The 15,090-nt window shown below is 41.8% G+C and overlaps 1 protein-coding gene across 1 annotated transcript in view; it reads left to right on the forward strand.

Annotated features, from left to right (window-relative positions):
* ifrd2 (interferon-related developmental regulator 2) overlaps window positions 1-15,090 on the forward strand; it is a 59,488-nt gene that overhangs the window by 31,649 nt on the left and 12,749 nt on the right. Inside the window, exons 7-10 of the mRNA XM_072472896.1 lie at window positions 5,223-5,401; window positions 6,658-6,766; window positions 7,766-7,900; window positions 14,554-14,682. Coding sequence (XP_072328997.1) covers window positions 5,223-5,401; window positions 6,658-6,766; window positions 7,766-7,900; window positions 14,554-14,682 — 552 coding nt within the window. The remainder of the gene's footprint in view (window positions 1-5,222; window positions 5,402-6,657; window positions 6,767-7,765; window positions 7,901-14,553; window positions 14,683-15,090) is intronic.

Below are 15,090 nucleotides of genomic sequence, written 5' to 3' on the forward strand. Positions count from 1 at the left end.
GATCCACTTTCCTGCCCAATCTCCATATCCCTCAATTCGCTTACAGTCCAAATATCTATAGCTCTTAACCTTGGATAAGCATCTGGGGTCGCGAATGCCAAATATTCACAATCCTTTCACTGAATATATTTCTCCTCATCTCAACCCTTAATGGCTGACACTGCATCCTGAGACTGTTTAGCCTAGTCATAGATTCTCCAGCGAGGATAACAACCTCTCGGCATCTATAGGGCAAGCTCTCAAGCTTTTATGTTTTGATGAGATAACCTCATCTAAATTCTAGAGAGTATAGGCCCATTTTACTCAATCTCTCATCATGGGTCAAACCTTTCATCCCAGGATCAATCTATTGAACCTTCACTGCAACCCCTCAATATTCTTCCATGGGTACAGAGACCAGAACTGTGCATAGCACTAAGTGTGGTCTCACTTATTTGGACAAAGCACTGTCCAATTGCATAAGATTTACTCTTGTATTTCAACCTCCTTGCAGTGATGGCCAACATAACATTTGTTTTCCTACTTGTTTGCTTCACCTGAATGTTAACTTTTCGTGTTTACTGTACAAGGATGCCGATGTTTGATAATTTCTTTTCTTCCTACCAATGTAATTAATCTCCTATTTCCCCACATATTTATCTGCCACTTCCTTGTCTGTTCACTTAACCTATCTCTATCTCTTCAGACACCTTTGTGTCCTCACAGCATACTTTCCAAACTATCTTTGGATAGCAAACTTGGATAGATTACATTCAGTCTGCTCATCTAAGTTATTAATGTAGCTTGCAACTAGTTTGGTTCCCAGCACAAATCTTTATAGCACCCCACCACTAGTAACAGTCTGCCAATTTGAAACTGACCTGTTTATTCCTATGTTGTTTCCTGCCCTTTAACCAATCCTTGATCCTTGTTATTGTATTACTTCCAACCCAATGGGCCTTCCTTGTCAAATGCCTTTTGAAAATTCAAATATATACATCCACCATTTCCCTTTATCTACCCTGCTCTTGACTTCCTCAAACGTGTCCAATAGAATTGTCAAACCTGATTCCGTTTTCATAAGCCATTTGACTCTGCATCGTCATGTTATGGTTTGCGGATGACTGATATCTGGCTGTCAGGCCTATAGATGTTTGTTTTCTTTCACCCCCCCCCCTTGAATAACAGTGTTACATTTTCAACCTTCTAGTTAAATGAGATTGTTCCAGAATCTAGATGAGTTTGTAACCAGTAGTGCATCCATTATATGTGTATAACCACAACTTTTGGAACTCTAGCATGGGGATTTGTTGGCTCTTATTTTTCATTAAGTTTACCTCAGTTTTCTGGACAGCTGGTTCGTGATGCAGAACGAGGCCAACAGCGTGGGTTCAATTCCTGTACCGGTTATTCATGAAGGCCTGTCTTCTCAACCTTGGCCCTTGCCTGCGATGTAGTGATCCTCCGGTTAAATCACCACCAGTCAGCTCTCCCCTTCAAAGAGGAAAGCAGCCTATGGTCGTCTGGGAATTTGGCAACTTTACTTTATTTTTTCTAGACCCTTAGTTTCTCACTATTTCTGGTATGTGCTTTCTATCTTTTATTGTGAAGCAAAATACAATCTGATACCTTATTCTATTAGAATTTCTCCTGTTTCACCTCTGCTCAGTTTTCACTGTGTGAACGTTGCAGCAGCGTGGTACTTTTTTTTTTCCAGGAATGGCTTAAAGTAGCTGTGATAGCACCTGCTGCGACCAGTTACATGACTGTTGATATTCCTGGGAAAGAATCATTTGAATTTTATTTTCTGTATTCGTCATATAATTAATCCAATAAACAAAAAACATCTAGTTTTTTCAGCTGTATGTGATAGTCAGACTAACTGAACACTGCATCAAATGCATTGAGGGCACACCCTACATTAACACTAATTAGTTTGACGTGTCTTAGGCCCCAGATATATATCAAAGAGCATTAGTTATTATACACACGTGAATGTTCTACTTACAGTCAACTCACCTTAACAAAGATGTTTGTTCCTATCTATTATTCCTGTATCAAAACATTGTTGAAATCAAATTTCATCACAGATGCACCAGTGCTTCAGAGCTGAAATTAATCCGTAATTGGCTAATTTAGTGGTTTGGATCAATTGCTTGTGATTTTTAAAAAATTCATTTACGGGATGTGAACGCCACTGGTTAGGCCAGCGTTTATTGCCATTAGAAGAGGTAATCATGATTATATTAATCTGTAATAAAGATTTGTTCAAAACTGCAGCTAATCATTGAGTGTAGTATTTGTAGATTTTTAATATCTTCACAGATATCTGAGACTGAAATTCAGCTGTGATTGCGCAGGAATTGTCAGTGATTTCAGCTGATCTTTGCTACTATCAGCCGGCGCGTGTAAGACCATAAATGATGAGAAATATGAAAAATACTGAATGATCAGTGATGCAAGCTGAACATTGGGCTGTGGAGTGAAAAGCAGGAACCTTTAAACTGAAAGATTAAGTGTACTCCTCCCTAAACCAGAGTTCCTCTTTATGAGATACAGAGTGCAGTCACATCAGAAATGGACATATCATTCTGTAAATGTGTTTCATAAGCGCCTTCTTTAGCTCTAACTATTCCTATGGGAAGCAGGGCTATGGCAGATGAATTACACCGATATTTTGCACTGGTTTTCCCTACGGGGATACAAGTAACATCACAGAAATAGCTGTAAATCAGGAAATGGAAGGGAGGGAGGAACTCGGGCCTCACCAGGGAACTGGTATTGTCAAATTGTTGGGTCTGCGAGCTGATAAATTCCTGGGTTCAGATGGAATTCTCCCTAAGTTCTTGAAAGAAATAGTTAATGAGATAGTTGATGCTTTGGTTTCAGTTTTCCATAATTCCTTGGTTCAGGGAAAGTTTAATTAGATTGAAGGATGGCAAATGTAGCTCCTTTATTCGTAAAGGGAGAGCGATGGGCAGCACGGCGACGCAGTGGTTAGCCCTGCTGCGTCACGGTGCCAAGGTCCCAGGTTCGATCCCGGCTCTGGGTCACTGTCCATGTGGAGTTTGCACATTCTCCCTGTGTTTGCCTGGGTTTCATCCCCACAACCCAAAGATGTGCAGGGTAGGTGGATTGGCCACGCTAAATTGCCCCTTAACTGGAAAAAATGAATTGGGGTACTCTAAATTTATTTTTTTAAATATGTGAGGGAGGGCGACAAAGCAGGAAACTAAAGGCTAGTTTTTAAAAGAAAATGTAATTTTACAGGACTTGTGCCACTTGCTTGGCCAGCATTTATTGCCCGTCCCTAACTGCCCTCCATTGCTTGTAGGCCAAACCAGGTACGGCTGGCAGGTTTTCTTCCCTAAAGGACATTAGTGACTCAGGTGGGGTTTTTTAATGACTATTAACAATGGTTTCATGGTTGTCATTAGACTTTTAAATACAGATTTTTATTGAATTTAAATTCTGCCACCTGACATGGCAGGATTTGATCCTGGGTCCCAGATCTTGCTCTGGGTCTTTGTATTACTAGTCCAGTGACATGCCTCCAATGATAGGGGCAGCACGGTAGCACAAGTGGATAGCACTGTGGCTTCACAGGTTCCCAGGTTCGATTCCCCGCTGGGTCACTGTCTGCGGAGTCTGCACCTTCTCCCTGTGTCTGCGTGAGTCTCCGGGTGCTCCGGTTTCCTCCCACAGTCCAAAGACATGCAGGTTAGGTGGATTGGCCATGCTAAATTGCCCTTAGTGTCCAAAAAGGTTAGATGGGGTTATTGGGTTATGGGGATAGGGTGGAAGTGAGGGCTTAAATGGGTCAGTGCAGACTCGATGGGCTGAATGGCCTCCTGCGCTGTATGTTCTATGCCACAGCCTCCTCCCTTAGGGTGAGTTACCCTAACATTTGTCATAGGGAAAAATGTTAGAAGCCATGATTAAAGATGTTATCGCAGGGCATTTCGAAAAATTCATGCCAATCTTGCAGAGTCTAAATGTGGTTTTGTGAAGGGAAATTATGTTTAACCAATTTATTGGAATTGAAGGAGTCATGTGTTGTGGATAAAGGGGAACCAGTGGAGGTACTGTCCCTGGATTTCTAGAAGGCATTTGATAATCAAAGGTTATTGCATAAAATATAAGCTCATGATGTAGGGTGTAGCATATTTGCACGGATTGAAGATTGGCAAGCTAACAGGAAACAGAATTGGCCTAAACCTGTCTTTTTCTGGTTGGCAGGATGTGGTGAATGGTGTGCCGCAGGGCTTCAACTTTTTACAATTTCTATAAATGACTTGAGTGAAGGGACTGAAGGTATGGTTGCCAAATTTGCTGATGACACAAAGGTAGGAAAGTAATTTGTGAAGCAAACGAAAGGAGGCCACAAAGGGACATAGATGGGTTAAGTGAGTGGACAAAAATTTGGCAAATGGATTATAATGTGGCAGAACGTGAAATGATCTATTTTGGTAGGAAGAATAAAAAGGAAGCTTATCTAAATGGTGAGAGAGTACAGAGTTTTAAGGTGTAGAGGAATCTGGGCATCCTAGTGCATGAATCACAAGGCTAGTTTACAGGTTCAGCAAATAATTAGGAAAGCTAATAGAATGTTATCATTTATTGTGAAGGGAATTGATTATAAAAGTAGGGAGGTTATGCTTCAGTTGTGCTGGGCATTGGTAAAACCACAGTATTAGTCTTCGTATTTGAAGAAATATGTAGATGCGTTAGAAGCAGTGCAGAGAAGTTTACTAGCCTGTCTCGTGGGGAAAGGTTGGGCAGGTTAGGCTTCTATTCACGAGTTGAGAAGAGCAAGAGGCGACTTGATTGAAAACATACAGGCATTTGAGTCCACCCTGAGGGTTCTGGACTGGGTGGATGTGGAGAGGATATTTCCTCTTATTGGCGAATCTAGAACTAAGGGTCACCATCTAAAAATAAGGAATCACTCATTTGAGACAGATGAGGAGAATTTTTTCTCTGAGGGTTGAGTCTCTGGAACTCTTTGTGAATAGGCAGTGGAAGCAGAGACTTTGGATATTTATATGGCTGAGCTGGATAGATTCTTGATTAACAAAGGGGTGAAAGGTTACGGGTCTAAGCAGGGATGTGGGGTGAAGTTGCAATCAAACCAGCAATGATCTACTTGAATGGCGGAGCAGGCTTCAGGGGCAGAGTGGCCTACTCCTACTCTTACATTGTGTGTTCATATGATCTTGTGCATGTGTATTTATCTATTTCAGGACCTTGTATCTTGTCTGACCTGTTTGGAGAGTGTCTTTAGTGCTTCATACATAAAGGGTGATGGATCAGTTCCCTCCCATAATTCCCAGACTCAAGCTCTTCACTGCAACACTCTCCAGTCCTGGTCCTTACTAGTTACTATCTGCCCACCCTCCAGAATTCAAAAGTTCTTGGAAAAGTAAGTGTGAATGATTACTGACAAATGTCTGCTGTTTGTGGTTGCATTTTATTTTGGTTCCCATTTATGGTAAAGCCAAGTTAAGTGCCTGAAGATTGATCTGTAATACAACTGGTTTTAAAAGGGGAAATACCATTCTGTGACATTAGGAGGATCTCTTGACGGTTGGAAAATGCTATCAAATGAATCACCAGGTCTTGTGGATCACTTAAATGGCACAGAATGAATCACAGTGGTTACACTGCTGCCTCACAGCGACAAGGACCCAGGTTCAATTCTGGCCTTGGGTGACTGTCTGTGTGGAGTTTGCACGTTTTCCCCTTAGCTGCATGGGTTTCCTCTGGGTGCTCCAGTTTCCTCCCACAGTCTAAAGATGTACAGGTTATGTGGATTGCCACGATCGATGCACAGGGTTACAAGGATAGGGCAGGGGACCTAGGTAGAGTGCTCTTTCAGAGGGTCGGTGCAGACGTGATGGGCCGAATGGCCTGCTTCTGCACTAGGGATTCCATGATTCTTCATTTTATTTTGGGGGAAGTACAGTCATTTCAGTGCAAATTGAGCTATCCAGAGTTAATGAACCAAAACTAATTAAGATCCCTGCACTTTAATAGACATCAGAATTTGGATTGTTTATTGCAGCCTTATGCATACCTTGCATTGGGAAAAGATCCAAACAACATATCCTACAGACATGCAACTATTCAGTACTTTTAATTGAATTCTTGTCAAATATGCTCACATTTCAGTTTCTGGACAACTTGTTACTGTTTAACTCCCAATGTTGCAGTACAGCCAGTCATTAGAAAGTGCGGGAGGAAGAGTGAGTCACCATGATTTTGGTAATCATTGAGCACTGACGTGAGGAACTAAGTTCACCGAGAATATCTTGAGGGTTAGGGGATTGGTGACCTTGGGAAAGAAAAGGTGGAACAACCTCGCGCCACTTCAGAAACTTGAAATTAAAGTGTTTATCTTGATCTATCTGCCTGCTCTCATCTGATCCCCAACCCCCATGAAAAGATGCATAACCTCAACTGGTCATCTCAAACTGTTGAGACAGCTGAAATTAGAACATTGCCCTGTTGAGTCTGAACTCGTGTCCTGTTACTCCTACGGCACTGTTCATTGTGGCTCTAGATAAGCTGTATGCGCAAAGAAAAGCAGATTTCATTAAAGGGAAAGGTTATGTTAAATGGAATGTTGATCTGACAGATATGTTGTTGTACTAATGAATTGTTAACTATATTTTCCAGTCATCTGCCCAAATTACCTGGCCTCCTGTGCAGTGACAATGTGACCTTGCGAATAGCAGCTGGGGAAGCGATAGCACTTCTGTTTGAATTGGCACGCAAGAGTGATCAAGTAAGAAGCACTTTGTTTTGTGCACTTTCCTGAAGAGAAATTACACTATCGCTTCAGAATTTACTATTTATTCGTGCAGAAATGTATTAAATATTCAAAGATTCTGGAGTTTTTCCTGTCAACTTTCTTGTCCCTCTCCCCAACTTAGATTGACAAACCTACCTCTTGGGGGAATTGAAGTCAAATGTTCGTGATTCGAGTTTTTAGTCTATTTATTTTCCTGCCATTAATTTGGGTCAAAAATAATGACCTGACATTCCTTTGGTATTGGTTTAATATTATATAAGATGTCACTGGAAGATTAACCAGACGTCATGTTTGTCCTACAGATGCTTATTGAATTGAGTACAGAGGAGCTTTGTGTTAAAAACAGACTTTCTTATACCATCTTTGCTTGTGTTCAAGGATTCAATGAGTGTTTGCTCTTTCAACAGATATTTATTAAGTGAGACCTGGGTTGCACTACTGGATTTGAATGTCAAAAAAAAAATTTGCATTGCAGCCAAATGTAAATTACCGACTGGGTTTTAAGATAATTCCCTTTTGCAGCCTCGGAGACAAACATTCTGTATGGCTTGGTGCTGTCTGGAAGTTCCCAGGTTCAGTGCTCCATGTGCACATGTGATCATCATCCTTATTTAAAGCTAATTGAAAAAACTGAACTGGATGGTCATTGCCGTGCTAGTTGTGTAAACTAGCAATTAGACTGTGCAGCTTCAATTTATCACATTGATGTATTGTAGGAGTGCTTCTCCGTGATAAATGTGTTGGATGAATCTGAGAACTCTGCACTTGAATCTGGTAAGAACTGATCCAGGTAGTGTTGAGTCCTGTTAACACACACAGTTCTCAGCAACCATCTACTCCTTCAAAATGGAATCTCGATGGACACATACATATACCCCATTTCGCTTTGCTGTGAAGGAATTAGCAGTTTTTCTTTTGTTGTATATTGATTCTGTTACCTGACCTTGCATGTCTCGCTGTTTTATTTCAAAGGAGTTTTTGTATGATAACACTGATCAACTTTGTGAAAAGTTGAAGGCGTTGGCGACCGACAGTAACAAATACAGAGCAAAAAATGATCGGCGGAAACAGCGTTCCATTTTCCGAGATGTCATGCATTTCATTGAGGTATGTTATGTTCACGCTGGCTTGAAGACAGAAAGATAGGTTTAATGCTTTATAACCTTCAAGAATGAGTGCAACACATCACACAACAAATTTTTTTTCTTTAATATAAATTTAGAGTACCCAATTCATTTTTTCCAATTAAGGGGCAATTTAGCGTGGCCAATCCACCTACCCTGCACATCTTTGGGTTGTGGGGGCGAAACTCGCGCAAACACGGAGAGAATGTGAAAACTCCACACGGACAGTGACCCAGAGCCAGGATCGAACCTGGGATCTCGGCGTCGTGAGACAGTAGTGCTAACCGCTGCGCCCACACACCACAAAATTAACGAAAACTAGTCGAAACTTCGACTTCTCAACTTCAAGATACTCATGCTAAAACTTATTAATGCCTTTGCACGGATGATTTGAGAGACACAGTTGAAGCTTCAATGAAATTTGATGGGGAGGAATTAGCGTTGTACGATATAATGCAGTAAAATGACGTGTATAAAGTTTTTCTTTTTAATTCCACAAGTTTTCTCATATTATTTAAATACTCTACCTGATGCCTTCATATTCTGAGCTGTGAAAACTATTTTAGCCTGAAGGCACATCGTGAGCACGAGGCATTCCTTTGACACCAAGAAATCTGAAACAACTGATTTCCCAAATGATCTGCTTCTCCCAGGCCACCAGCTGTGTTGTAAAGACACTATGTCGATACAGAACTCTTCTCGCTTCCTTTCACCCGCAGTCCTGAGGGCTGGGACACCCAGCTGAGATTAAATAAAAATAGAATTACTCTTAATGAGGCTGTCTGTCTTTAATGTTATGATAATTAAGCGACCAAGTCATTTCCATAAACAAATTGGTTGCCCACCCCTAGCCCCACCTCTGTTAAAATTGGAAGAAGTGGGTTGGGTTTCAGTTTCCAATATTTTTGAATTTTAATCTTTGGCATAATCTGTTTTTAGGAGTCAAGATTCAGACCATAGTGTCAGTTGTTAGTGCTTTCCTGTGTTAGAGGATTGTGGTGGGTCCAAATGGAAATTGTACTTGCAATCCAGCGACAGTAAACTGGTGTGTCCCATACTATCTTGCACGTTAGGTCTTCCTTAAGGGCATGAGGAGGCTTGAGCTTGCCTAATGGGTGGCCCAAGCTAAAGCTACCTGGAGATTTCGGAAACAAAACTACTACGTAATTCAATTCTGTGCTAAATTAGGTGCTGCAAGTGCACTGCAATTTGTCGTGAGCACTTAATATAGATATGACTAGTACTAAATAAGAACTACATCGTTAGTGGCAGCCCACAGACCTGGTGTTAAATCATAGCTCTATGTTGCTGAACGTTAAATATCCCATGGCACTATTTATAGTGTCTTGGCCATTATTTTTCCCTCAGACATCAACAATGTCAGACTGGTTGTTCAACTCATTGTGGTCACGAGCTGTATAAACTAGCATGGTTGCCAGATTCACCTGCATAACACAGTACCTGCATTTCATCAAGCCCACAGCACAGTATTAAACCATTCGGCCCAACTGATTACTCCAGCCAGCATGTATGCTCTGTAAGCGTAATGCATGATGTATGTTTTAAGAATGTTTGGGGGGGGGGGGGGGGTGGAGTGTTGATGTGCCTGAGATAAACTAAATATAAACCAGTTTCTTTCTGAACTGCATAACTTAGCTTAGAGGTTGTTTCAAGAAAAAAACACTTTAAAATGCTCAAACTGTGTGCTGCAAAATGGCTATAATTTGGTTGTCTGCATGAAATACATACAAATAAAAACCAGTCATGGTAATACCGTTGATTATTAAACAATGAATGCATTTGGGTGGCTGATCACTAACATCCTGGTGCTAATTATTTACAGCATGCATTATCACACCATTAATCATTACATAATTTAGCTAGAATAACATGCCATAACTTGCCAGTGTCAGACAATACTGGCTGGCATAAGTATACTTTTTGTATATGTGTTTTGGGGGTTGCAGTCCGTTATTAAAGTACCTGTGCCTCCCAGGCTAGCTGCTCGGAAGCATTTTATTGGCACAAAAATCAACTTTGGATGGCTGGTTATTCAGTTTTGACTGACCCGTATTGGACTGAGGCAAGATATAGCTCGGTAGCTAGCTTTCAATACACTCTGGAGATAGACTGTAACTGACGAGAAAAGAAATGGAAATCAGCAGGTAGGTTTGGTCATCCTTTTGCAGAACTGGCTCAAAGCTGCTGGTGTTTGAGCTGAATTTGCTGTTAATGATGAGAACATAGGAAATAGGAGCAAGGGGGCCTTCTAGGGCCCCGAGCTTATTCTGCCACACCACAACTGATCTGAATGTGCCTTTAACTCTACATCCCTGCCTGCACCCCGTAACCTTTGATTCCCTGCAGTTGGGGGGGGGGGGGGGGGGGGGGGGGGAGATTGTTGTTGACAATCTCCGTCTATGTCACTGTTCCCCAAATTATTTTCCAATGTGACCCCATACAACGCTTGTAAATTAATGTTACCCCAAATCTGCAATAAAGCAGCATAGTGACCTTCAAGTTAGGAAAAATCAGTTTTACTAAGCTGAGATATGGTTTGGCAAGTGGACTGGAAACAACGACATGAAGGTAAACCAGTGTCAGAGTAATGAAGACATTCAAAGAACTAAGTGGGTTCAGAACAAATATCTTCTCACATGGATAGAGACCAATCTAGACCTGCCTGAATGTTGAAGGGCTACAGCAGTAGGGAAGAACAATACAAATAAAGGAAGCATGTTAGATGCCAAGAACTCAATACTGTAGAACGTGCATGGGTGAAATTATAAAGGAAATTGGGAAAGCAGAGTGACTTTTTAAAAAATTGGCAAGTAAATTCAGGGAATATCCAAAGATGGTATCTTTATCAAAGCAAGAGGGTAACTAAGGAAAGCTAAGGGCCAATTCGAGATCAAAAAGATAATTTTTGTGTGGAGGCAAAGGACATGGGCATGGGCATAGTTCTTAATGAATACTTTCTGCCTGTTCCTGTGAAAGAGAGACGAAACAGAGAAATTATTCTCAAGCTGTACAAAACACTACAGCCCTGCCTTTTACCCTAAGGTTATGTCACTTGTGATTGACCCCTCAACCAAGGGAACAACTGCTTCCTATTTACCCTGACCTAACCCCTCATATCTGTGCGCCTTAATCATGTCCCCCCTCAGCCGTTTCTCCTTATAGTTCAGATGTGCCATCCCAGGCAACATCCTGCTGAACCTCCTGTACCCCCTCCAGCGCAATCACCTCCCTTCCTATAGAGAGGTGACCAGAACTGCACACAGTACTCCAGCTGTTCTGTACCAATGTTCTGTATAGCTCCAACATAATCTCCTTGCTCTTATATTCTATGCCATGACTGATGAAGGCAAGTATTCCATATGACTTCTTAACTGCCCTATTCACCTGCTCTGCTGTCTTCAGGGATCTGTGAGCAAGTACCCCAAGATCCATCTGTTCTGAGCTTCCTAGTGTCCTGCCAACCATTACATACTCCCTTGCCCTGTTCCAAAATGCATCACCTCGCACTTATCAGGGTTAAGTACCATATGCCACAGCTCTGCCCATCTGACCAACCCATCTATATCTTCCTGTAACTTACGACCCTCTTGTTCACTGTTAACCACCTATCAATCTCAGTGTCATCTGCAAACGTACTTACTCTCTCTCTCTCTCTCTCTCTTCCACCCCCCCTCCCCCCCCAATGTTCCTGGACACTGGCCTCCCAAACAACCTACCACCACCCTTTGTGTCCTATTATTAAGCCACTTCTGGATCCATTGCGACAAGTTTCCTTGAATTCCATGTACTTCAACCTTCTCAATCAGATCCCCATGTGGAGCCTTGTCCGAGGCTTTGCTAAAATCCATATAAACTACACCAACTGCACTTTCTTCATCCACACACACAAGTTCACTTTATCAAAAACTTATATCAAATTTGACCTCCCTCTGACAGCCAGGCTGACTATCCCTAATCAACCCATGCTTTTCCAAGTGGAGATTAATTCTCTCCTTCAGAATTTTCTCTAATAGTTTCCCTACCACTGACGGTGAGACTCGCCAGTCTGTAATTCCCTGGTTCATCTCAACCACCCTTCTTGAAAAGTGGAGCAATATTAGCTGTTCTCCAGTCTGCTGGCACTTCCCCATGGCCAGGGAGGAATTAAAAACTTGCGTTAGAGCCCCTGCAATGTCCTGCTTCACCTCCAACATCAGCCTGGAATGCAATTCATCTGGGCCTGGCAATTTGTTGATTTTTAAGCCCATCAAAGCCTCCAATACCTCTTCACTTCCTATGTCAAATGCTCATGGTCCTCGCAACCCCAATTTCTGAACTCAGTACCTACGTCCCTCGCCTCTTGAATGAAGATGGGTCAGGACCCCACCATGGGTCCCTATTCCCCCGGTGCCGCCCATCACCCATTAATGAAGAATAGACCAGGCTGCTCATTCAAACAAGAAAGCGCCCCAACCATGAGGGGGGTGACAGGATTGGCGAAGTACAGCTGCTCCCACGCTCGCATCTCGTGAACCCAATTAGCTCTTTTTGACAGTGTGTGAAATGACTTCCTCCTGTGCTGTAAATTGGTGTATTTTTCTGTGTCGGTGTTTTTTGCAGAGGGCATTAGATCCATCGGGAGGTGTTGGGGCGGGGGCTGAGGGCAATCATGATATTGCGCTTGGTTGACCTGCCGTAGCTTGTTTGAACTCGGTTGGGCGAATTTCTTTAGCACAAAACTAAATAGACTTTTTTCATCGGCAATAAATTGAAGTATGCTGCAAATGAATTCACCGTTGAGCGATACAGATATTTAATTCAGATCTGATTGTCCTGTACCTGAATTGATAACACAGTCCTGAAAAGGAGTCCTACTGTGTAGATCTCATGTCTTAAGGAGCGTTTTTTTTTTAAAGTCCAAAAATGTTCAGTCGTCATGAATTTGGGTGTCTGTTTGATCAGGTGTGTAAAGTTTTATTGAGCATACACATTCAAATAGACTTGAACAAGCCGATTCATTTTTTGGGTGTTGAACACTTAATGTGCATAACTAACTGGGGATTTATTTGTTTCTTGAATATACAATATTTTTGGAGTGACTAGAAAAACTGACTGAACTGTGTACCAGATGGAAAAACTTGGAACTTTCCATTGCTCATGAGAAATTAGTTTAGGAATATTCACACACTAATGTCACTGAATGACATAATCACTTGGCCAAATTGAATGATGTGTGAAATGGTTGTTACTGCATACTACATGAAGCAACATTTGATTTCTGAACCCAGGAGAAGTCAAAGAAAAGTACAACACAAGAACAAGCCCTTGGGCCCTCCATGCCTGCGCCGACCATGTTGCCCGTCTAACCTAAAATCTTTTACACTCTGGGGCCCATATCCCTCTATTCCCATCCTATTCATGTATTTGTCAAGATGCCCCTTAAACATCACTATCATCCCTGCTTCCTCCACTACCTCCGGCAGCGAGTTCCAGGCACCCACTACCTTCTGTGTTTTAAAAAAAAAAAACTTCCCTCACACATCTCTAAACTTTGCCCTTCGCACCTTAAATCTATGTCCTCGAGTAATTGACTCTTCCGCTGTGGGAAAAAACTTCTGACTATCCACTCTATCCGTACCTCTCATAATTTTGTAGACGTCTTTCAGGTCTCCCCTCAACCTTCGTCACTCAAGTGAGATCAAACCAAATTTGTCTAACTCATAGCTAATGTCCTTTATACCAGACAACATCCTGGTAAGCCTCTTCTCTACCCTCTCCAAAGGCTCCACATCTTTCTGGTACTTTGGTGACCAGAATTGAACTAAATATTAGTGTGGCCTAACTAAGGTTCTATATAGCTGCAGCATGACTTGCTCCGTCTGACGAAGGCAAGCATGCTGTATGCCTTTTTTAATTTAAAAAATATATATTTTGGAGTACCCAATTGTTATTTTTTTTCAATAATGGACAATTTTAGTGTGGCCAATCCACCATACCTGCACATCTTTGGGTTGTGGGGATGAAACTCCACACCGACACTGGCCTGGGGGTGGGAACGAACCCAGGTCCTCAGTGTTATAGGCAGCAGTGCTAACCGCTGGGCCACCGTGCCACCCGCCATATGCCTTCTTGACTACCTTCTCCACCTGTGTTGCCACTTTCAGTGACCTGTGGACCTGTACACCCAGATCCCTCAGCCTGTCAATACTCTTAAGGGTTCTGCCATTTACTGTGCATTTCCCACCTGTAGTAGATGTTTCAAAATGCATTACCTCACATTTGTATATTGTATAGTCAGAATGTATATTAAACACTTCTGAATAATTGCAGTGTGTTTCTGCAGCTATGTTGAGCTTTTTAGCACTGCAAAAGAAGCAATGCCAAGTACTTTAAAAGATGTTAACAGGCTTGTTAAATAATTGGTAACCTGCCACAAACAGTTTATCCCAACAAGTATTTTAATTTTAGAAAAGGTCTTGGTATTTGCTCTTTTAAAGGGGAAGATTATTGCAAGCCATTTGTGGCAGGATAGGACAGTTAAGCATATGCAAACCTGATTCGTGTGCTGCATTGATGGTGCTTTAGTATGGAAACAAAAGGAATTTATAGATGACCAGTTTCTATTTTTTTTTGTAGGATAAAGAGTGTCCAGAGGAAACAATCAAGTTTGGGATTGAGTGCCTTTACATTGATACTTGGGTCAGAAGAAGGGTCTATGATGCCTTCAAAGAGATTCTTGGATCAGGTGTCAGACACCATCTGCAGGTAAAAAAAAATAAGACGCACAGAACAAATTAAGAAAGACTTGTTTGAAACAACTCACTAATAACTTGGGATTTTGACATGGATATATGTGCAGTTTCAAGCAAAGAATTACAAACAGGCATACACTAACTTTTCTTCCCTTCTGCCAACAGTCTTAAAGGCTGCAGTTCACACAGAGCAGTACATAACATCATTAGAAATAGGAGTCTGTGTAGGCCATTTGGTCCATCAAGCCTGCTCGGCCGTTCCATAAGATCTTGCACTTTCTTGCCTATCCCCCCCAATGACTCTTGACTCCTTTGCCAATCAAAATCTGTCCAACTGAGCCGTGAATATATTCAATGATCCAGCCTCCACTGCTCTTTGCGGAAGCGAATTCCCAAAGACTTTTCTCCCCTTTTGTATAAA

The sequence above is a fragment of the Scyliorhinus torazame genome, chromosome 13 (genome assembly GCF_047496885.1).
Source record: "Scyliorhinus torazame isolate Kashiwa2021f chromosome 13, sScyTor2.1, whole genome shotgun sequence".
Classification (NCBI taxonomy): Eukaryota; Metazoa; Chordata; class Chondrichthyes; order Carcharhiniformes; family Scyliorhinidae; genus Scyliorhinus; species Scyliorhinus torazame.